At 41.3% G+C, this 23,488-nt stretch overlaps 1 protein-coding gene across 3 annotated transcripts in view; it reads right to left on the bottom strand.

Annotated features, from left to right (window-relative positions):
* Window positions 1-23,476, bottom strand: part of HOMER1 (homer homolog 1 (Drosophila)) — a 140,212-nt gene extending 116,736 nt beyond the window's left edge. For 2 of the 3 annotated variants that reach the window (XM_010834594.1, XM_010834592.1), the window contains exon 1: window positions 16,957-17,951. In XM_010834594.1, the coding sequence (XP_010832896.1) occupies window positions 16,957-17,021 (65 nt within the window). In that variant the 5' untranslated portion in view covers window positions 17,022-17,951. Of the gene's footprint in view, window positions 1-16,956; window positions 17,952-22,436 lie in introns of those variants that run through there. The other variant, XM_010834593.1, reaches the window with a different exon arrangement.
* Between the last annotated feature and the right edge of the window lie 12 nt (window positions 23,477-23,488).

Genomic DNA, 23,488 nt, shown 5'->3' with positions numbered 1-23,488 from the left:
CAGAGATCAAATTGCCAACATCCGCTGGCTCATCAAAAAAGCAAGAGAGTTCCAGAAAAACATCTACTTCTGCTTTATTGACTATGCCGAAGTCTTTGACTATGTGGATCACAACAAACTGTGGAAAATTCTTCAAGAGATGGGAATACCAGACCACCTGACCTGCCTTCTGAGAAATCTGTATGCAGGTCAAGAAGCAACAGTTAGAACTGGACATGGAACAACAGACTGGTTCCGAACTGGGAAAGGAATACGTCAAGGCTGTATATTGTCACCCTGCTGATTTAACTTCTGTGCAGAGTACATCATGTGAAATGCTGGGCTGGATGAAGCACAAGCTGGAATCAAGATTGCTGGGAGAAATATCAATGACCTCAGATACGCAGATGACACCACCTTTATGGTAGAAAGCAAAAAAGAACTAAAGAGCCTCTTGACAAGAGTGAAAAAGTTGGCTTAAAACTCAACATTCAGAAAACTAAGATCATGGCATCCGGTCCCATCACTTCATGCCAAATAGATGGGAAAACAATGGAAACAGTGACAGACTTTATTTTGGGGGGCTCCAAAATCACTGCAGATGGTGACTGCAGCCATGAAATTAAAAGACACTTGCTCCTTGGAAGAAAAGCCATGACCCACCTAGATAGCATATTAAAAAGCAGAGATATTACTTTGCCAACAAAGGTCCGTCTAGTCAAGGCTATGGTTTTTCCTGTGGTCACGTATGGATGTGAGAGTTGGACTGTGAAGAAGGCTGAGCGCCGAAGAATTGATGCTTTTGAACTGTGGTGTTGGAGAAGACTCTTGAGAGTCTCTTGCACTGCAAGGAGATCCAACCAGTCACTCCTAAAGGAAATCAGTCCTGAATATTCATTGGAAAGACTGATGCTGAAGCTGAAGTTCTAATACTTTGGCCACCTGATGCGAAGAACTGACTCACTGGAAAAGACCCTGATGCTGGGAAAGATTAACGACAGGAGGAGAAGGGGATAACAAAGGGTAAGATGGTTGGATGGCATCCCGGAGTTGGTGATGGACAGGGAAGCCTGGTGTGCTGCGGTCCATGGGGCTGCAAGAAGTTGGACACAAATGAACAACGGAATGAACTGAGTGCATATTTAACAGTTCGAGTACCGAGTGAACGCCAGGCATTCTGTTAAGAGCTATGGGGAATTTACAAAGAGGAACTACATATACATCCTATTCTCAGAGAGGTTTCAACTAGAAAAAAATTTTTGTTTCTAACAGAAGACAATTATGTAAGAGTGGAAAGTGACAAATGCCATCGGACAGGTAATAAAAAGTGCTAAGAGGATTCAGAAAAGAGTTTTCAAAATATGACACATGTATAGGAACTTGCTAAACAAACAAGTTTTAGGTTGGCTTATACTACGGGATGGTGTACTGGGTGGTTTATATGTCTTTCTAGAGAAAAGAACACAAGTCAAGCAATAGAAGGCTAGCTTTACCACCACCCAGCATGCCTCAGCTGCTTCACTTAAAAATAACACAGGGACTGACTGACAAGGTTACTTCTGCATCTGAAAACAAAGGGAAACAAAACATTAATTAAAAAAAAAAAGGCAAAAAAATTCTAAGGCTCTTTCCTCTATGTACATGAGAACTCTACTTGAAAGAGGTTAATATAATACTTTAACTTACATTCAAGTTAAACCCAACATTCTAAGTTACTAAAAGAGGAAAAATGGGCCCTCTGGTGTCAAACAAGTATTTCTAGTGCATAAATGTGACACTTTTGAACTGAAATTTCACTCTACTGCCTAAAATCCTTCAGGGACCCATAATCTCTGCAGCCACATCCATGGAGGGGACATATGAAGCTCCTTAGCATAACTTGACTTGTAGCCCCTAACAGTAACTGGCGAGGGAAGGGGACTATTTGCACCTTTATACTGAGTCTCTGGGACAGCTAAAGGGTGTAGCGGAAACTTCTTGAACACAGTTTACATTAAAATAATCTCATGAGGACTGGAATTTTTGTCTATTATGTTCACTGCAATATTGCCAGCACTTGGAAGAATGCTGGCACATGGTAGATGCTTAAGAAACATTGCTTAGATGAATTAACAGACAAGGCAGCCCCTGCCTTCCTGACACTTATGGTCTAAACCAATGCTATTTTAAGAATTTAGAAACATATTTTTAGGTAATGAGCACCTTTTTTGTGTTTTTTTTTGGTACTTAACTTTTCCAAAAGTTATTTAGTAATATTTGGCTTTAAAGCTTCTTGTAATTTGTGAGCATATCTAATAAAAAAGACCCAATCAGATATTTAAATATTCTTCTGTAGACCTAATAAAGATGACCAATAAGATGGCTTAACTATACAGAAGAATTTTCATTAAAAATTTTATTTATGTATATCTTTTAGAGTTAATTATAGTAGAATAGGTGATTATTCCTGTCATATATAATATTTAAACATCAGCTTCCTTACTGAGAATTAGTATCTTCATGGTTCCATCAACGGCTCCTCAAATCAAGATATTTCAAGATAGTCAATGAAATCAGAACATTAAGCAAATTAAGTTCTTTGGATATAAAATACAAGAGGAAGAGGGATTCAATGGATACTTTACTAGGACAGAATAAAGTACACAAACTTATCTTTGACCTTCAGTAGTGGTGGCGGTGGCTTGTGGTGGCGGTTGCTAAGTCATGTCCGGCTCTTTTGACCCCTTGGGCTGTAGACTGCAAGGCTCATTTGTCTGTGGGATTTCCCAGGCAAGAATACTGAAGTGGGTTGTCCATTTCCTTCTCCAGGGGACCTTCCTGACTCAGGGCTTGAATCCAGGTCTCCTGCATTGCAGGCAGATTCTTTACTGGCTGAGCCACCAGGGAAGCCTTTCGGTAGTACCAAAGGTTAAAAATTTTTCTCATGCTCTTTATTTATAAGCCAAAAAAAAATCCCCAAATTGAGTTTACTACCAGAAAGTTAAACTGTATAAAACTACAGTAATAATAAGCTGTGATTTAAGTAGTTCCTATGTGCCTGAATGTGTTAGCAACTTGCTTGTATTTGATCCTTTAACATCCACACTTTCATCCCTATGTTACAGATGAGGAAACTGAGAAACTTAAGCAACTTGCCGAAGATCACAGAGCTAAGAAGATCAATAATTTAAATGCAGCCACTGGCTGGCTGAAGAGACCTTGCTTGATTTCTAAACTGCTCCGCCTGGATTGTGCCATGCCACTCTGTATCATAGCTCGAGCTTCTGCAGCCTAAATCCATCTCTCAAGGTCAAAAAAAAAAAAAAAAACTTTGAAAAATGATGTAAGTCTCATCAATTTAGAGCTTGATGATGAAATTACACTTTATAGAACAAAAGATGAAGTAAAATTTCATTTCAAAGTCTCTGTTTCTTAACTGATTCTTACTACTACAAGAAAAGAAAAATGCTGTTCAATTTGCTACTTAAATTTGATGCTCAATTGTCTGCTTCTGGAGACATATTCCTCCAGCAGGAAAGTTCCCATAAAAAATGAAATGCTACCCAAGTTGTGATGATAGTAAAATCAGAACTAGTCAAGGAGTGCAGGTACTTTGAGTGACTAGAAAGAAACCAAAGCCCACCTGTCCAAAAGGACTAAAGGAATATTTACATTTATCAAGAGTCAGAAAAATAAGTTGGGAGTTGCAAAGCTGCTTCTGAAATGGTAATATTATAGACTGAGTTCTCCGTAGGAATCAGAGTAACCTTCAAGTGGTCATGACAACGAATTAACCTCTGTGACCTTCCTGATATGACAGAAGAAGAAAAAATTCACTAAAGGACCCTTCTACACTCTAGTTCACCATGAAGGCATTGGGCTGTGAAGGTAAATATTAAATGGAGTCCCAGAACTCAGGAGCGCTCCAGGACTTTTCACAGGACTAGGATGCTTCCCAGAGAAAAGACTTCAAATGTTAACAAACTGGTGGCATTCTGGCAACTTAATACTTACTAGGTTGGTTTCCTAAGATAAGAATGTTCTCTACAGAAGGAAAAGGGCCATTTAGGATGGGGAAAGGCGGCATACGAAAATACCTCTGAACAGAACACCACCAAAATTGGACACACCTCTTTTGTGCTTCCGTTTTAACAGAATGGAGGCCAGGAAAGCCCTTCTAACACACAGTTCTCTGCTCCCAGGCACAGCAGCAGCCTGGATTTAGACTGTTTTAACAGGAACACCAAAACCTGTGGCTATACCCCGATATGGGCCCTCCCAACTCCTCACTGTTCAGGGTCAGTCGTCTCTCCCATTGCTCACTTCTCTTCCCAAGGCTCCAAGCAAACTTCATCCTCTACAGATGGCCTTTCGTCATTTTCTAGAATGCACACCCATAAAGGCAGGCTCTTTGTTCACGGATGTATCTCTTACACTTACAACTGTGCCTGACTCACAGAAGCTACTTAGAATAAGTGTGTGTTAATTCATGAATCAGGGAATGAATTGATGAGATGGAGTCCCCCAGCTAAGGAGCTCCCTTCCAGTGTCCTGCCCTTTAACCTACAAACTTAACCCAATCATAACCTTCCACATATCTGTCCCTCCAGTCTACGAGGAAGACATGCCTCCTATTTAAGGTAATGGCAACCCACTCCTGTATTCTTGCCTGGAGAATCCCATGGACAGAGAGGCCTGGTGGGCTACAGTCCACGGGGTCGCAAAGAATCGGACACGACTGAGCAACTTCACTTTTCACTTCACTTCTTCCTCCTGTGCTTCACATGGCATTTTCTGCCATGACTCTCCTCAGTCGTTATCCCTCCGTACCTTTATTTTCAAATACCCTTAGCTATGGACTCCTTTCTCAGGGTCTAAAAAGAATGCTTAGTCCCATTTTGAAAACAAAACCACAACAATTTCCTGAATGCTACAGCTTGCTGAAGCTCTACCCTATTTCAGAGACGCTTAGTCTTACAGGAGAAGCCTACCCTCCTAGCCTCTGCTTCCTTACCCTTCATTAGCATCACCAACCCCTGGCAATCTGGCATCCATCCCAGGCTGCTCAAACTTCTCAAGGTAAGGTCCTTTTTAAAGGACCACTACTTAGCCAATCTGATAGATACTGTTTGCCTCATTTGAAGTTTCCGTTTCCGCCACACTTGATCCTGGCTACTCATTTCTGGAAACTCCCTTTCTTGTTTTTGAGACTGTTCTCTCACGGTTTTAGCTTGATTGCTCTCTCAGCTTCTTTGCTGCCCCTTAAATGACTATTCCCCCAGAGAGGCCTAATCTGCTCTTTTCTATAAATACCCTGAATGACCTCATCCACATTCAAAGTTTCAACCAATGCTTATATATCCTAAAGATTCCCAAAAGCCTAGATCTCTTTTCCTGAATACCAGACCTGGATATTTGACTATAAAACATTCCTACGCAGATGGCAATAAATACAACAGTTTTTATGCAATTCATCATCTCACCTCGCTGCAAACTTGCTTTTCTCTTGGTTCCCTACCTCAGCTAACAGCCGACCAAGCCAATCTTCCTGCCCCTCTGTATCGACAGAGTTCACTGTCAACTCCTACAGACAGCACTACTTAAATCTCTTTTAAATCGTGCCCATGTCCTTCTCTACCTTAATTCAAGCCATTATTCCTGACTAAGCTGCTGCAGTTAACTTATTACACAATTAAATTTGAGGATCTCCAAGACCCCCACCCATTTCTCTCTCATGCATATCTCCCCAAGTCTAAAACTTCCTCCATACTGTGACCTGATTAGTTCATCTAAAACACAAGTGTGGTATTAACTCTACAAACTTAATGTTGTTCTTTTGCTAACCATTGTGTAAAGCAGTGACTTCTAAGGTGGGGGGGGGGGGCGGGCAACAGGAATACATTATTTGCTCCTCTTTCATTTCTGTTTTTGTTTTATATGTCTATGTGGGTTCCAGAAAAACATCTACTTCTGCTTCATGGACTACACTAAAGCCTTTGACCGTGTGGATCACAACAAACTGTGGAAAATTCTTAGAGATAGGAATATCAGACTGCTTAATCTGTCTTCCAAGAAACCTGTATGTGAGTCAAAAAGCAACAGTTAGAACTGGAGGACATGGAACAACTGACTGGTTCCAAATTGGGAAAGGAGAGCATCAAGGCTGTATATTGTCACCCTGCTTAATTTATATATAGAGTACATCATGCCAAATGCCAGGCTGGATGAATCACAAACTGGAATCAAGACTGCCAGGAGAAATATCAACCACCTCAGATATGCAGATGATAACACTCTAATGGCAGAAAGTGAAGAGGAACTAAAGGGCCTCTTGATGAAGGTGAACGAGGACAATGAAGCTGGTTTGAAAGTCAACATTCAAGTGTGGCACTCCCTTCTCTGTGCTCACAAACACAGCATACGTCTCTATCACAGCACTTAAGTCACAGTAATGGAACTTGTTTTTTATGTGGCTGTCTACCTATCTTTGTATTGCCAGTGCCTAGTGTGACTCATGAAACAAATGAAATTATTTAATATTTGTTACAAGTGCTCAAGAGGCACTGTGATAGGGGATAAACTGTGGCAACACCTTCGCTACCTGACACAGTTGAAAGAGTTAAGTGCTCCTCTTTGCTGAGGTTTATTTAGGCTCAAGATAAACTTTAACTGTTAAATTTTAAGATGTGCTTACTTACATTAAGCACTGAGTTTTCTGGTGTTGGTAACAGGGAGAGATTTTTAGAAAGCCAACACTTCATCACCCACCAAATTCTAATCAATTGTCAACAGTGTCAACACATTCTGAAAAATGCCTTATATAAATTCAAAAGCTAAGGCTCAGTGATTCTGGTCAAACACGGCAAATTAATTGCACATATTTATCTTCCTTTTCTGAAACTACACTAAAATGAACGGGAAGGGGATAAACCCATAACCACAAAGAATAGAAGTGACACCAGCGGATAAGTAATTTTAATACAATTTTCAAAGAAGTAATTTGGAAGAAGGAATAGTACGTGACGTGGCAAAGCCAAGGAAACTACTGAGTGAACAACTTGCTGGCCAGAATTTAGAGACAAAGGAGCTGCAGGAGAGAGTGTGAAGTATGGATCTGAAATTAGGGAACTGATTGAAAAGTTTAAGTAACAGAGCAATGAGAGTTTCCTTCCCCCTTCCCACCACCAGAGAAAATTACTTTCCCCAGTAGCAGAAAACAAGGGTAGAGCATTAAGAAAAATGCTGCAAACCCTCCCTTCATGGTTTTCAGTTTACAGTGGGTATATGCCTCCTCAGAGAAGGCAATGGCAACCCACTTCAGTACCCTTGCCTGGAGGATCCCATGGATGGAGGAGCCTGGTAGGCTACAGTCCATGGGGTTGCAAAGAGTCAGACACGACTGAGAGACTTCACTTTTACTTTTCACTTTCCTGCATTGGAGAAGGAAATGGCAACCCACTCCAATGTTCTTGCCTGGAGAATCCCAGGGACGGGGGAGCCTTTGGGCTGCCGTCTATGGGGTCGCACAGAGTCAGACACGACTGAAGCGACTTAGCAGCAGCAGCAGCATATGCCTCCTAGATATATAATGGTGTACACTTCGCTCTCAGAATGCCAAAAGGTATATATATTGGAAGACCGTCTTTTAGAGAAACTGAACGGTCTTCAAGAAAAGACCTACAGCCTCAGAGACTAGATTTCTACTTACTGACACCTGGAAACCACCCAAGAAGCTGGCCTGTTCACCGCCTAAATGCCTAACATGAAGCCCACTGGTGACAGGACTCACTGGGTCACTGACAGCTTCTAACGGGCTTTCTAGCATCTTACTCTTAATCACACAGATGGGGATCACCAGATACTCTAGGCAAGTTTAGGATCATGAAAGAAGAAACCAAGCAAACAAAAAAGGAACCCCAAAGAAAACTTAGGGAATAGAAAACAAAAGAATCTCAAAGTGATGGCACATTGAGAAAGAAGACTTGGAAATTTAAAATTAAGTGAAAATTTAAAATTCAATAACTGTTAGAAGATGAAGTCAAGGTAATTTCCTTAGAAGGCAAAAGAAAAAGAAAAAAAACTGGTAGGTTAGACAAAAAGGTTACTATCCAACTAACAGTTCATAAAGAGAAAAATAGGAGATGATATTTTTTTAAAAATAGAAGGAAATTTCCCAAACTTATGGAAATTTACAGACTGAAATGGTCCAGCAATGACCAAAAGATCAAAAAAAAAAAAAAAAAATACAAGCAAACAAAAAGCCCCACCCCACATCATTGTGAAATTTTTCAACCACAAAGGAAAAAATCCTAAAATGTTACAAAGTTGGGGAAGAGTAACACATGAAGGCAAAGAAAGGAATGAGAAACAAGCAGGCTTGAACAGGAACACCTGGAAACCAGAACAGATCTGTGCCTTCACAGTAATGACAGAAAATTACTTTCTGTCTAGAGATCTAGACTCAATTGAAGGGGAGGGCACTTTCACGGTATGTCTCAAGTTATCTCCTACCTAGTCATTTTCAGGTAATGAGAAAAGGAGCTTCAGTAAAATAAAAGAATAAATGAAGAAAGCAACCATAGTGACCAGGAAACAAGATATGATGCCTGCCCATTATTTCCCACCCCCCAAAAAATTAGGGAAAGTCTAATATGAGGCCTCTATAATATGCCTTAAGAGTAACCAGTCCATATTGGAGCAGGAATGCAGAAGGCTACAGATTTTTAAAAGTTAAAAAAAAATACCTGGAGTGGGCATACTGATATTTGAGCATTGGGAAAACATCCATAGGTATTTGATGGGGTAGAGCAGGCAGAATTCTAAGATGGCTCCAGGAATACTGCCTCCTGGTGGACATTCTCTGCATAAAACTCCCCACCTTCAGTGTGCGAAGAGTTGAATAGGATGGGATGTCACTTAGGTAATTAGGTCACTAATCAGTTGACTTTCAAATAATCAAAAGGAAGGTTACCCTGAGTGGTCCTAACTTATTTAGGTGAGTCCTTTAGAAGATGACAAAGCACCGAGAGGGGCTCCTCCTGCTGGCCTTGAAAACAATGCCGCTGTGAGTTCTACTTGTTGCTGTTGCTGTTTAATCGCTAAGTTGTGTCCAACTCTCTTGGACCCCATGTACTGTAGCCCACCATGCTCCTTAGCTGCAAGGAAATGAAATCAGCCAACAACCATGTGAGCATTCAGGGAGACACTGGTCCACAGATAAGACTCTTGCCCCAGCTGCCACCTTGACTGCTGCCTCGTGAGACCCTGAGCAGAAGATCCCGTGAAGGTCCCTGGACTCCTGAGTCACAAAAGCTAAGGTAAATCGGTGTTGTTTTACAGCCACCAAAATTGTGGTAATTGTCACACAGCAATAGAAAACTAATACCATAGCATGTGGACAAACTTAAGGGTATCTAAGTAGGATAAACAGACAGAAATTACACTTCCTCCAAAAGCATAAAAAGTTCAGGAGTCAAAGCACTGCCAGGTAGTTTCAAAAATAATACATTCAGAAATGCCAGAAAGCAGAACTCACTCTGCACAGGGCTAACTGGTAAGCATTGCCAGAGGTAATCAGGTTTAAAGACACAGAGATTAGTTTCAAGTGGATCTTTTAGCTTGTAAAAAAAAGAGAGAGATTAAAAGGTTCAACCAGAGTTTCTCCCTTTAGTTCAACATTACAATTTCTTACAGCTTGCAAGCAAAGAACAAAAAGGTTTCAAGAATCATTGAAGCTTTTGAATGGACAGAAGTTTTTCATGTATATGCTTCATTTTTCAAATGACACTACGTAAGGTCCTTGGACCAGCAATATCAGCATCACCTAAGAATTTAATAGAGCAGCAAATTCATGGGTCCCACTTACAGAGCTACTGAATCAAAAACTCTGGCTGAAGTCTAGCAGTCTGTCTTTAACAAGCCCTCTAGGTGATTCGAATGCAAGTTCAAATTGAGAACCACTAATCTAGTGTTGGAGAAGACTCTTCAGAGTCTCTTGGACTGCAAGGAGATCCAACCAGTCCATTCTAAAGGAGATCAGTCCTGGGTGTTCTTTGGAAGGAATGATGCTAAAGCTGAAACTCCAGTACTTTGGCCACCTCATGCGAAGAGTTGACTCATTGGAAAAGACTCTGATGCTGGGAGGGATTGGGGGCAGGAGGAGAAGGGAACGACAGATGGCTGGATGGCATCACTGACTCGATGGACATGAGTCTGAGTGAACTCCGGGAGTTGGTGGACAGGGAGGCCTGGTGTGCTGTGATTCATGGGGTCCCAAAGAGTCAGACACGACTGAATCTAGTGTTCATTTCTGCCAATGCCCTGCCATGCTCTCTGGTCTTCCTTCTTGAGTCAAGAGTTTTCAGCACAGGGTTTTGAGAACTCTGGATATGAATGCCTTCAGGCAGGACACGCTCTCTTCACTTTGCCACGGTCTCCACCAGTCCTTACTGACTTCTACCTTATACATTTTCTGCTCAGCCAATGATAACATTAGAGTTTGGGACCTCGGGGGGAAAAATTCAGAAAGAATAACCATTTTAAAACTGGGTATGATATGGCCCAATGGACTTTTATGAATTCTAGGGAGTTAAACAACTTACAGCTGTCTCATGACTCAGAAATTGTACTGCAGCCTGTAAGTGACCCTTGCACTTGCAGGTCTCATGGTCCAACATTATGTTCTAGGAAACATGCTTTAAGATAACATCCCAAGCGCTCTTATTCCAGACTGAGCTTCTCAGAGAAGTAGACCCTGCCAACTTACGTGGTCTTGAGGCTCATGTGTTCAACAACTATAAAGGCAGTTAACAGGGCTCTGACTGATGGAATTTACACTTTAGAATCGACTTTGGAAATTATACAAAACACATGTAATAACACTTCAGTTCATTCATGAGAAAGACGTCAGTGTATTCAAAACAAAAGGCATTGCGCAGAGATTTGAGTACACTAAAATCAGAATACAGTTTTTCAGTACCGTCTAAAAGGAAAACAAGATGTGTTTAATTAAAACTCATTGTCAACTAAGATACTAAGCCTACATTAGACTCTTTTCCTTTTTTAAAAAAACTGAGGGGTTAGAAACCCCACTCTAAATGAGTCTTGGGCTTTCCTGGTGGCTCAGTGGTAAAGAATCCACTTATCCTCAATGGTAAGTAACCACTGCACCATCTTTGAAAACACTTTTCAGGCTAGCTTCCTACCACATGAATAGCCTATAGTTTACCCACAGATCATATACTAAATACCCCCAATATACTAATATGCCACCAAGTAAAACTAAGTAGCAATATTACCATAATGTCTTACTTCCCTCACATTAACACAGGCATAGCAATAAATATCAATTCAGCATTAATAAAATACTAAATGAAAGCAACAATGAAAATAGACAACTAAAATCCCATATGTTATCAGTTGAGTAAGGAAAAAGACAGCCCACAAAATCTAGAACCATTTTTTTTCAATCAACAGAACCTCAAGAAAGATAAAAGGGTGATTTGGGAGTCTTCCCATTCAGCTGAATGTATACAGATCCCTGGCAATACTTAGTAAACAAAAGTAGGCGGAATTCTCATTCTGTAAACATCAAAGGAGCTGGCAGGGTGATTAAGCAAAGCAAAACACATGAATTTTAATGTTAAAACCCATGCGACAGAGATTCATACCTACAGAGTAAGACAGAAAATGGCAGTTTTAAAAGATAAGCAAAAGGGAAGCACAGAAAGGTAAAGGGATAGGCTAAGTGTTAGTTGCTCAGTCGTGTCCAACCCTTTATGACCCCATGCACTGTAGCCCGAGGGGCTCCTCTGTCCATGGAATTCTCCAGGCAAGAATACTGGAGTGGGTTGCCATGTCCCACTCTAAGGGATCTTCCCAACCCAGGGATCAAACTTGGGTATCCTGCTTTGCCGGCAGATTCTTTACTGAGCCACCAGGGAAACGCAAAGGGATAGGCTAGGCTCACTTGAATATTATTATACAGTTGGTTCAAATTAATAGTCCTAAGCTTAGTCATGTATAGATTTACCTTCCACGAAGGAACACGGACAGAAATTTTCTAATGTGAGTACTTTAAGCTCTTTGATAGTCAAATCCACTTAAGATAACTTCCCAGAGACCTTTATTAAGAGCCTAATGAGGGAAGCTGAAACCAACTAGGGCAGAGAATTCCAACTCACAAAAAAGCCTTATTCAGAATAACAGTTCTAGATCTCTTAAATGAAACAGAAAGAAGGAAACACAACTTAAGACTGAGGCATGCTTAGAACTAAAGATGAAAGGGTCCAACAATTTACCATGGAAATTTATTAAAAAATAACTGGTACATCCAACTTATCCCCACCTGCTAGGAATCAGGATTTTCTGTACACTAAAAGTGGGGTCTAATTCCCCAGAACCTCTCAACTTACACTGTACATGTGTGCTTTGCTATGATCTAGGTGGTTAGGACAGAGAAGGCAATGGCACCCCACTCCAGTACTCTTGCCTGGAAAATCCCATGGATGGAAGACCCTGGTAGGTTGCAGTCCATGGGGTCGCTAAGAGTCGGACATGACTGAGCGACTTCACTTTCACATTTCACTTTCATGCATTCAAGAAGGAAATGGCAACCCACTCCAGTGTTCTTGCCTGGAAAATCCCAGGGACAGGGGAGCCTAATGGGCTGCCGTCTACGGGGTTGCACAGAGTCGGACACGACGGAAGCGACTTAGCAGCAGCAGCAGGTGGTTAGGAAATGCAATGCACAGTATCCAGAGAGACATGAACTTGGGCTACGGCTATCACGGCCCTCCTACTAAAGACAGGGACAAATGAGGAGCAAGTCCTGCAGATGGGATGGCAGTCAGAGCATCCTCTCCTCAGCCCTCTGGACCCTGCGGCACGTGACCACGTGCATCTGGACTTGCATTAGACGTGACATAACAAACACGACTTAACCTCACAAAGGAGCAAAAGCTGCTTTGATAGCTGTTTAATTTCTGTCTAACTCTTGTTCAGTAATTTTTTAAAAAGTCCTCGGTTCTTAAAACTGCTCTGCCTTGAGGAAGTGGTGCCAACTCTTTTCAAAGGTAACATGCAAAAGCTTCATGTTTTATGAAAGCACATTAAAAGAAAATGTCCAAAAAGCAAAGCGATTTTTTTAAAGCTAATATTAGGTGTTAAAGGATTAAAGCGATTTTTCAAAAGTGAGAGAAAGTGCAAAAGTAAACTGTACTATGAAGAGAAAGCATTGAGTAGACTGCTAATTTTTCGGATTTTAGAATTTTATCTTCTGATACAAAACAGAAAACTGACTTTTTGCCATCTGCCAGTAGCTTACCGTTAAAGAGAAAAGATAGTTATGTGTAAATGAAATCCAGATCCCAAGTCAAACGTTTGTTTTACATATTTGAAATTTTTTTAGCTACACCAAAGCCATATTGGGCTCACAATTAGTCAGTGGGGAGAAGAAACCTCACAAGAAAGAATACTTTGTTTTTTTTCTCTTTGCAAGGTCATGAAAAAGCAATTCAGTTTTGTGCCTGTAAAAGTAATTATTAATTATACTTGTCCCTGTAAAATTAATTCTAAATTATACCTACCAGGGAAATGAGATTTTTAAAAACCTTTAAAAAGAAAAAAAAAAAAGAAATCAATAAAAAATACAAGTGAAGGGTAATGACAAATCACACAATAAAATATAACACATACACGTGATTAATTTCAATCTCTTCCCTAGAAAATACTGCTTAAAACAAGCAGCACCAATTCTCATCAATTTCATCTTTTTTATCAGACATTTTATTAGGGAGCACAGAAATGACCAATAGTGTTAGACTTACAATGAAGAAAGGAAAATCAACTGCAATTAAGAACACAAGTTCACTGATAAATGTCTCTTTTAACAGTGATAATGGATGTCCTAATTTTATAGTATAGAGACAGATGTTGTAAAAATTAACATTTTAACCTCAAAGACTCAGTCTTATATGATTGTATTTATATGTTAAAGACCACCGAATGATTAGCCTTTAAAACTTTAATAGCGCCACCCGTGTGCTCCCAGTCTCGGGCAGAGTCGGGGTGGGGGGTGCCTTCAGGGCCGGTGTTTGCCCTTTGCAGCCGCGGGAGGAGACAGACGCTGTTTCTTTTTGAGAAGCACCCAGTGGCAGGCCTGAGGTGGCAGCACCTCAGGGTGGCTGAGGGCTGGGGTCCGCTTGGCCTGGGGGTCCTGCTGGTCCCTTCCTTGGAGTCTGGACCTGGGAGGCTCCCGACTGTTAAAAGCGCCACCCATGTGCTCTACTTGAAACGCCCATTAAGTAAGGTTCAGAAACTTTATCTCAATTCTCATAGATGGGCTAAAATGAATATAAATACTGCCTTGCCACATGGATTCTTTTGAAATGAAGGTACTTAATGAGCATGAAACCTTACACCATCTTAAAAAGTACTCAACTTTTCGAACCTCAACAGAGAAGCACTTTGGATTTCCAGGGAAATCTCAATCATTCCACAAACACAATGAATCTTGTGTACTACAGGGCCACTTTCCTGTGTGAGCCACGGGTCATTACAAATGTGCAGCACAGCCAGGAACTGCACAGTTCACTCAACTAAACAGAGCCGGAGAAATAAAGCTATCGAAAATGTCTTATATTCAGTCGTTTAAAAATTACATCAAGAAACACTTAAATATTTGGAACTCACTTTCCCTACTCTTCCATCCAGTGCGTCTGATTAATCAAAAATGACAAAACACCATGGATTAACTACAAATAATTATTTCAACTAAACATCATAGGTTTGGAAAATCAAACACACGGCAATAGCAATGCTGGACCTTTTGAGACTCAACCACCTTTTCATCTGAAACATTTAATCACTTAAAACTAAACTCGGTGTACAACTATGTACAAAGCCACTTTTGTCCATCCCTTAACTGCCATGAACAACGCTCCAGGTAATTATCCTGAATGCGCTTTCACGATTCTCCAAAACCCTAAAAAGAAGTCACACTAGTCAGATTTATAGAGTGCCTTCACTTCAAAATTATTAAATACACTATTGTACTGAATCAAAATGAAGAGATTCCCCTAAACACACTCTTTATACATTTACATTTTGAAAGGGATTTTTTTAGTGTATACACTTATTTGTCCATGATAGGTTTGCAAGTTGGTTGTGAAAGTTTAGTAATTCTATTCTAGAGTCAAGGAAAAAAAAGAAAATTACAAGTGAAAGACATAAAAGAGGATCAATAAGGATATTTTTTAAAAAGGATTAATGGCTATATGATGTAATTAATAAAAAATGAGACACCTTGTTGGGCGTTTTTTGGGGGGGTGATGTTTGTGATTCCTTGTTTTTTAACTGAAGCACAGTTGATTTCCAGCGTTGTGTTAGTTTCAGGTGTACAGCAAAACATCAAGACAAACCCCAGCGGAGGGATGTGCTACCAAGACACGTGGCCGTAAGCGTGCAAAGGGTAAAGACCAAGAGAGTCAAAGGAAGACTTTCCATTCAACGGGCTTGAGGAGGGAAGGCAGGGTACCTGTTGTTTATTAATTACATAACCACATCCTAACATGCCACCCAATCAATAGTCTCTCACTAGTGTCTGACTCTTTGTGACTCCATGGACTGTAACCTGCCAGGCTCCTCTGTCCATGGGATTCTCCAGACAAGAATATTCGAGTAGGCTGCCATTTTCCTCTCTAGGCTCTCCCGCATTGCAGGCAGACTCTTTACCATCTGAGCCACCAGGAAATTCCTCAAAAAAGAAAACACCAAATACATCATCTTCCACTTTCATTCTGTCTCCCAAATGATCCCAGCTCTAACATTTGCTCCCCTCAAAAGTCAATTTCCACAAATATGTAAAGTAACCAAGCTTGGCTTGCTGATACCCTCTCACTAACAGCTTCGTGCAAGTGCTCAAGTACCATCATCTTGATACTCCTACCCTCAGCTTTGTACTCTGCTGAAAATGTAACTATTGAGAAAGTTTTTGCTTTCATTTTAAAACTCTAGGATCTAGTTTTTGACAAGACATTATATATCTTATTTATAAGTAATAATGTCCTACATTTTGGAATGATAACACAATTTGCTATGCCATACAGAGATCATGTTACCTGTCAGCTGAGAGTGGATGTGCTAACCAGCCCATCACCACAAACCTAGAAAATAAAATTTCTCTTCCTCCTTCAAATCTTGGGGTGGGGCCAAGTGGGGTGGGGGAGGGCGGTGCTCAGATAAGCATCATCAACCCCAATACTGAAGGAAAGAGAAGCTGGGAAGCAGGGAGCAAACTGCAGAAGCAAAGTTAAGGAGATGGTAGGATTGGAGGTGAAACAGACTGACATTTTTTCCACTGCCTGGAAGTGAGTAAATGTCTGTGGGCCCTGGAGGAAAGCCCTGAGGGTCCACGGCTGTTATCTGTGCCTGCATCATTAGGCCAAGGGAAAAGGGGATGGAGCCACAAGAATAAAAGGAAGTAGGAACAAAAGGGAGCCAGTTAAAAGTCCTCACTATGTAGAACAGGAGGTTAGAGATTAGGGTAAAAGAAACAGCAAGAGTGGTCTCGTTCATGCATAACACGCTACCTGGAAAAACCCCGAAAACAGAAAAGGAGTTCTTTCAAATTTCAATCAAGAGTGAGGGCTCCATTACTCCATTAATATATTAAAAGATAAACCTATTCTCATGGAAGTTCTCATTACAAGAAAAACAGGCTTTAACAATATGACGGGATGGATGTTAGCTGGATCTATGGTCATTTCACAGACACAGGCTCCCACATGCTCACGGTTACGCTGTACATCTTACGATAATACAATGTTGTCAATTATACTGCAATAAAACTGGGGGGGGGAGGGAAACCCATTCTCAAAACATGCAAACTCTTCTACTCTTCTTATAGTGGATAGCCTCCCAGTAGGTCGATACATGTAAAATTACAATTCTGTTTAATCACAAGTCAAATAACTTTTTAGCATACAAGGCAAATCTTACCAGCAACTCCATGTACCCTTTAATTTACTTCTTGGGGAATTCCAAAACATTCTCCTTATCTCCATGCAATGTGTATGCCAGCAAGAAAGCCCTTTTTAAACTCCCAAATTCACTATTCCGTGGCCCTTCTGAGTGTGTGGCTCTGCTGGGAACATACCGTGCTGCTTCCTGCATTTTGACCTCTGCACATAAAATTCACTGCTCCTTAAAAAAAATAGTCCTACTCAGACAACCACACACCACCCAACACCATCCCGCCTCTCCTAACACCCTGGAATTTTCCAGGCCTGGCTGGCTATGCACTTCCCCTACCAAGTTATGCTTCACTGTCCAGCTTTGGTGTTTTCACAGGATGCAATGTACAAAGCCAAAATGTAAATATTTAAAACTGTTTTCTCAACCTACTTCCCTGACCCTTCACATAACTATTTTTCTTAAAACACTCCAGTGGTTCCCAGAGCTAAGAGCAGTGTTTTTCAAAATACCATTGCTAGTCCTGGGATGTTGGCTCAATTTATTGCGTTTCAACCATTGCGCTTTCTTAGAAATAGAATAGAAAATACCAGAGTGCATCACACAAATGGTGTTTTTTCATGATATTTTATCATTTACATATGTGTGGACTAGGTTGTAAGGTGAAAATGTATATCTTACTATAACGGGTCACTGTTCAAAAGAGCTTGAAACAGACCAACTTTTGTTTGGTCCACAAGGCCTAACCTGAGCCCTGTGTAAGACTCTGGGCCTGTCTCTTGCTGTACCCCATAAAGCCAAGTTCACCACGTCAAATTATTTTGCAGTTCCTTGTCTTAATTCCTGGACACTCAGGCAAGTCTGGGTCAGTCCCTTGTGGGGTCACTGCTCCCTTCTCCTGGGTCCTGGTGTGCACAAGGTTTTATTTGTAACCTGCAAGAGTCTGTTTGACTCTTGAAAGTCCATTTGAGCCATGAAATTAAAAGACGCTTGCTTCTTGGAAGAAAAGCTATGACTAAACTAGACAGTATATTAAAAAGCAGAGACATTACGTTGCCAAAAAAGGCCCGTCTAGTCAAAGCTATGGTTTTTCCAAAAGTCATATATGGATGTGAGAGTTGGACTATAAAGAAAGCTGATCGCCAAAGAATTGATGCTTTTGAACTGTGGTGTTGGAGAAGACTTTTGAGAGCCCCTTGGACAGCGAGGAGATCCAACCAGTCCATCCTAAAGGAAATCAGTCCTGAATATTAATTGGAAGAACTAATGCTGAAGCTGAAACTCCAATGCTTTGGCCACCTGATGCAAAGAACTGACTCATTGGAAAAGACTCTGATGCTGGGAAAGACTGAAGGCGGGAGGAGAAGGGGATGACAGAGGATGAGATGGTTGGATGGCATCACTGACTCAATGGACATGAGTTTGAGCAAACTCTGGAAGTTGGTGATGGACAGGGAAGCCTGGCGTTGCAGTCCACAGGCTTGCAAAGAGTCGGACACGACTGACTGAACTGAACTGTCTTAATGCTGTCAACCACACTGTTCCCTCTGCCTTGAAGGCTATTTGTCTACAAGGCTCACCTGTACCCAGTTCTCATTATTTAATATGGATTACCTCCTCTATAAAAGCTTTTTTATGCTTCCCTCAGCAGTTAATGCCACACACACACTTACTTTGTATCTCTATGATACCTACGATTCAGTCCCTTAGACATTCCACTGTACTTATTAATTTTAGGCTTGACCGTTGACCCAACTTCTAAACAATAAACTCCATCCATCTACTCAAGGCTATGGTTTTTCCAGTGGTCATGTATGGATGTGAGAGTTGGACTGTGAAGAAACCTGAGCGCCGAAGAATTGATGCTTTTGAACTGTGGTGTTGAAGACTCTTGAGAGTCCCTTGGACTGCAAGGAGATCCAACCATTCTAAAGGAGATCAGCCCTGGGTGTTCTTTGGAAGGAATGATGCTAAAGCTGAAATTCCGGTACTTTGGCCACCTCATGCGAAGAGTTGACTCACTGGAAAAGACTGATGCTGGGAGGGATTGGGGGCAGGAGGAGAAGGGGACGACAGAGGATGAGATGGCTGGATGGCATCACCGACTTGATGGACGTGCGTTTGAGTGAACTCCGGGAGTTAGTGATGGACAGGGAGGCCTGGCGTGCGGTGGTTCATGGGGTCGCAAAGAGTCAGACACGACTGAGCGACTGAACTGAACTGAAAGGAAGGAGAACATTTTACTAGTCTATGTATCAGCAGCACTGAGCTGCTCCATATGGCACATGATAGAGGTTCAAAACAGGTAAAATGAACAAATAATTAAGACTTCCATCTAACTTCTCTGACGTTAGAAATGTCTGAGTGGTTGCCCTTGCAACAATGCCCATTCAGATTGCAGTGCTGGATAGAGACTTCTGCATCTTAGCTACAGTTCCCGGAGAGCAGCACCTAATAGCCTGAGACAGAAAGAGATGTCCGCTTCGCTCCCGGTAAAGAAGGTTCAGATTACAATGTGGCAGCACCCACTTCCATGTTTCAGGAAGTTATCTGGGGAAGGCAGAGCAGAGGGTTTCTCCAGGCGTCCACCCACAGATGAGTTAAGTCAGAAACAGTATTATCAACCTTATTGGCACGGAAAAAAATCACATTTTAAAAATAACTCACTCTTAATAAGACAGGGGAGGGGATTTTCCCTTGTTGAGGTCAATAAGCTGGCAATATGAGCTACGCAAAACAAAAGGTAGCATGAAATACCTCATCGAAATTGTATGATCTCTGTTGCCTACTCTAATCATTTCAAAATAGCTCCTGACTCACTGCTCTATTTAGGAGATACTACATGGAGGACTGGGGGTCATACCTAATAGGGACTCCTCGCTGGGGCTTGGAAGCTTTACCTAGACTTTACCTAATATACACGCTTTCATTTTTTGGGGTTCTGATACACCTGTTTCACAAACCAATCCTTCAACTGTCTTAACTGTAATTAAAACAGTTCAGGCAGCATCCAAGACACTTTGACAGATTCTGCCAACTGTCAGTTTCAGCTGTTCTTTTCCATTTCCACCATAGTTCATAAACTCCTATTACAAGAGCCTTAATTTGTTTTTCTGCCTGAACTAATCACTCATTTTCTTTAAAAAATTGTTCCTTTTGTTTCAGTTTTGCCCCTAGACTCGCAATTATATCCAAAATTAAGGCAAACGTAAACTTCTATTATGACCTAACATTAGTCAATAAATATATTCATAAAATGTGAAACTCTTCATCCACAGTATTAAAGTTTTAGATACCAGAGTAAGTACTTTAGGATTGCCTAGGTAAAACTTTAAAGGCCATTTAAAGCTCTGTTTCCTTTTGGTTTAAGTAGGTGCAGGAGGCTATGCTTATTCCATACTTACTAGGTACAAACACCGACCAAGTGTGGAAACTTCCACAAATGCCTTTCTCGACAACTCAGATGAAACAAGTCACTGTTAATGAGAAAGTCATAGCCCCAGATACAGACTTGCAGAAAAATTATGCCATAAATATTTGTTCTTTTGCCTCTCCAGTCAACTTTTAAGAATTTATTAAGGACAAATAAGCTAGTTTATAAATATATTTTATTACACTTTAGTATGTTAAATGTGTGGGACTTATTTTTATGCTTTAAAGACCAGTGTTCTTTGTATTAAGTTCCTCTCAAGCTTCCCTTAGTAAAACCATGCACTTAGTAAAACCATGCACTTAGTAAAACCATGGACTTAGTAAAATCATGGAGCTTAAAGGTTGTGGAAAACTGATTTTCTTTCACGATGCTACCACTCCACAGCCTACAGAGAACTCAGCCTTCAGCATGAAAAACTGCCACTTGATTTTTCTTCTCTGACACATTTTAAACAGAAGGACTGCAGACTCTCAAGGGAAGCCATATTTCAAAGATTCTGAACAGTAGTATTTTTCAGTATTTTCTCTTATTAAAATTGGTACAATTCATCCAAAACATTTTTCAAATGTCATTATTTTCCAGCTTACATGCTTAACAACTGCTTAGAGAAAGCAATCTCTCCATCTGAGAGATTTGCTTTAAGAAACAAACCAGCAATTACAAAAACAGAGGAGAAAGAAATAATTCATTTTTACAGACTGGAAAAAAAATGTAAAACTCACCTAAGACTTTCATTTTACAGATAAAAAAACAAGAGTCCACAAAGGTCAAGCAATCTGCCTCAGATCACCAAGCTACTAATAGCAGCACTAGAAATAGAATGAGGTATTTTAATTGCTCTTCGTATCCCAAATCATGCAAGTTATATATATTCTCATCACTTTGTCATTGAAATTTTACAAACAAGTATTGCTCTTTCTCATCAATTCCTGATGAAGGATTCCTACCACACATATTCTTAACATTTTCAAACTTATTCAAGTTAATAAACTTCAAGTTTTAACTCCAACAAAAAGGGCAGTACTATTAAAAACTTTCCTCTGAACGTTTTAAGAACGAAACTTTAGATATGCACACCCCTAAACTCTCAGTGCATTTCCATGTCTATCTTTTCAATCTCTGTCCTTTAACTACACTTCAGACGTCTTTATTCAACCATTAAAAAAAAGAAAGAAAATCCTGGAAGTTCCTCTTTGACAAAAAGCATTGGAAAAAAAAAAATCTATCAATGAAACAAACCAGATCATTACTCCATTATTACAGATATCTGGCTTAAATTAGGGAATATCACAAGCATTTTATCAAGTTATTGCGTGAAGAGTTAATAAAAGGCTGAAAAAATGCACTCCTGTTTGACTTTGGATCTGAAAGAAGGTGCAGACCTGACACTGTTCACACAAACTGAATAGCTGATCCTAAAAGCCAAAAACAGAGAAAGTGAACAAGTTCTTTCAACAAAAAGCTGTTTCCTATTCGGCTCTGATGTCCAACTAAGTGCAGGGCACTGTGGAGTCCTTCTAAGACTCTCAGATTTTCATTTTAATGCCCCCAGTAAATCAATTCTATAGATTTTTGCTTTGGCTACTCAAGGGCAAAACAGAGGGCACAGTGAGAACAACAATTTACCCTGGATCCTTTTCAAGGACTAGACTCTAACCTGCCCATTACTTTATAATCGTCCTTTGTGCCCCTGATTATTCTCAAAGTACTGAGAGAATGCGGGGCTTCTCTTTAAAGACACCGGCAACAAAACCTAAGACGACACGACTTTGTATTACAAACTGCTGCGGCACTTCGACCAGGAAAGCGCAGAACGTGTGGTCTTCTTAAATATCAGTCATAAAACTATATTCTGGTTACAGTAATAGACGTATGTTCCTTAATTACGGCCTCTGGTGTCACGCTACAAAAACAACTTTTTAAAAGGCTAACACACCTATATTTTTAAACTACAACTAGCTTAGCAAGGTGGCAAATATGTTTGAAAAACTAAAACAAAGACAATTCACCACCACCGCTCAATAACACACAAACATAAACAGACTCCAAGGGGGTTAAGCACAAAAATCCTTACCCCATTTTGCCCAATGAAAACTTGCTTGTAAGTTCCTGCTCTTATGCTACGGAATAACTTCCAAATGAATTTCTCCGTCTGTTGTTTCGCAGTTGCTTTTCCACCCCCGAGATCCTTTTCTGGAGGTATTTCAATGTAGCTGAAAATTCAGTTAGTTCCCTTAGGTAAAATTATTTCTCTCTGGGAAATACCAAAACGTTCGAACAGAGGTGGCATTTGCTTATTAGAGTTAAAATGCTGCGCGGAGGAAACAGCGGTGAACTTTATTCCACAAAACGAATCTACGTGTCGGAAAACGCAGAATCCAGCTTCACGGAGTCCTGTAAAACATGAGCTTGGTGGTCATTTCGCTCATGTCCTCCTCCACACTCAGGGAGAGCCCAGGTAACTCGGCCTTTCCGGTGCTACTAAGGCTGCGGGTTCAAATTTCTCCACCACACCAGGTTCCTGGGGGTGGAGCGTGCAACCCAATGCGACGTGCACTTGAGAGATCCCTACGAGAAAATAATCCTAAAAGCAGCAATGCCACTGCTTCCCTGCGCTGACATTAGAAAAAAGCTATGTAGAAAAACCTCTTCGACGTGCAAACCCGGCAGCTCGCGACGCGCTCGGCACTCCACATTGGAATCTGTCTTTAATTTTTTTCCCCTTCCTAAGACTGGGAGCAGAGAGGAGGCGGGGAGAAGGAAGAAAAGGCTGGACAGGATCGATTCACTCTCCCGAGGAGAACACACGGAGCCATTTCCAGGCTGGCAGCAGGCTGGGGGCGCAGCGCACCCGGGGAGCAGCGGGAGGGGGCCCGATCCCACCCCCCTCAGCCCCTGCCCGCCCCCCGCCGCCGAGCACAATGGAGCCTGGCTCCCACCCGGCCCTTCATTCGCGGCTGTCCCTTGTCCCTCCGTTCCTCGGAGCGCTGCAGGTCCGAGCTCCGGCGGCGGCGAATGAATGAATCAGAGAAGCCAAGCCCCAGCTGCCCCGGACGCTGTTCCCCCAGCTCGCGGGCGGCCGAGCAGCCGCGGAGCACGGGGCTGACGGGTCGACCGGCGCCCGCC

This window comes from Bison bison, unplaced genomic scaffold, assembly GCF_000754665.1.
Source record: "Bison bison bison isolate TAMUID 2011002044 unplaced genomic scaffold, Bison_UMD1.0 scf7180017864034, whole genome shotgun sequence".
NCBI classification, from domain to species: Eukaryota; Metazoa; Chordata; class Mammalia; order Artiodactyla; family Bovidae; genus Bison; species Bison bison.
Note: the sequence above shows the minus strand (reverse complement) of the source record. Positions and strands in the feature narration are given on the sequence as shown.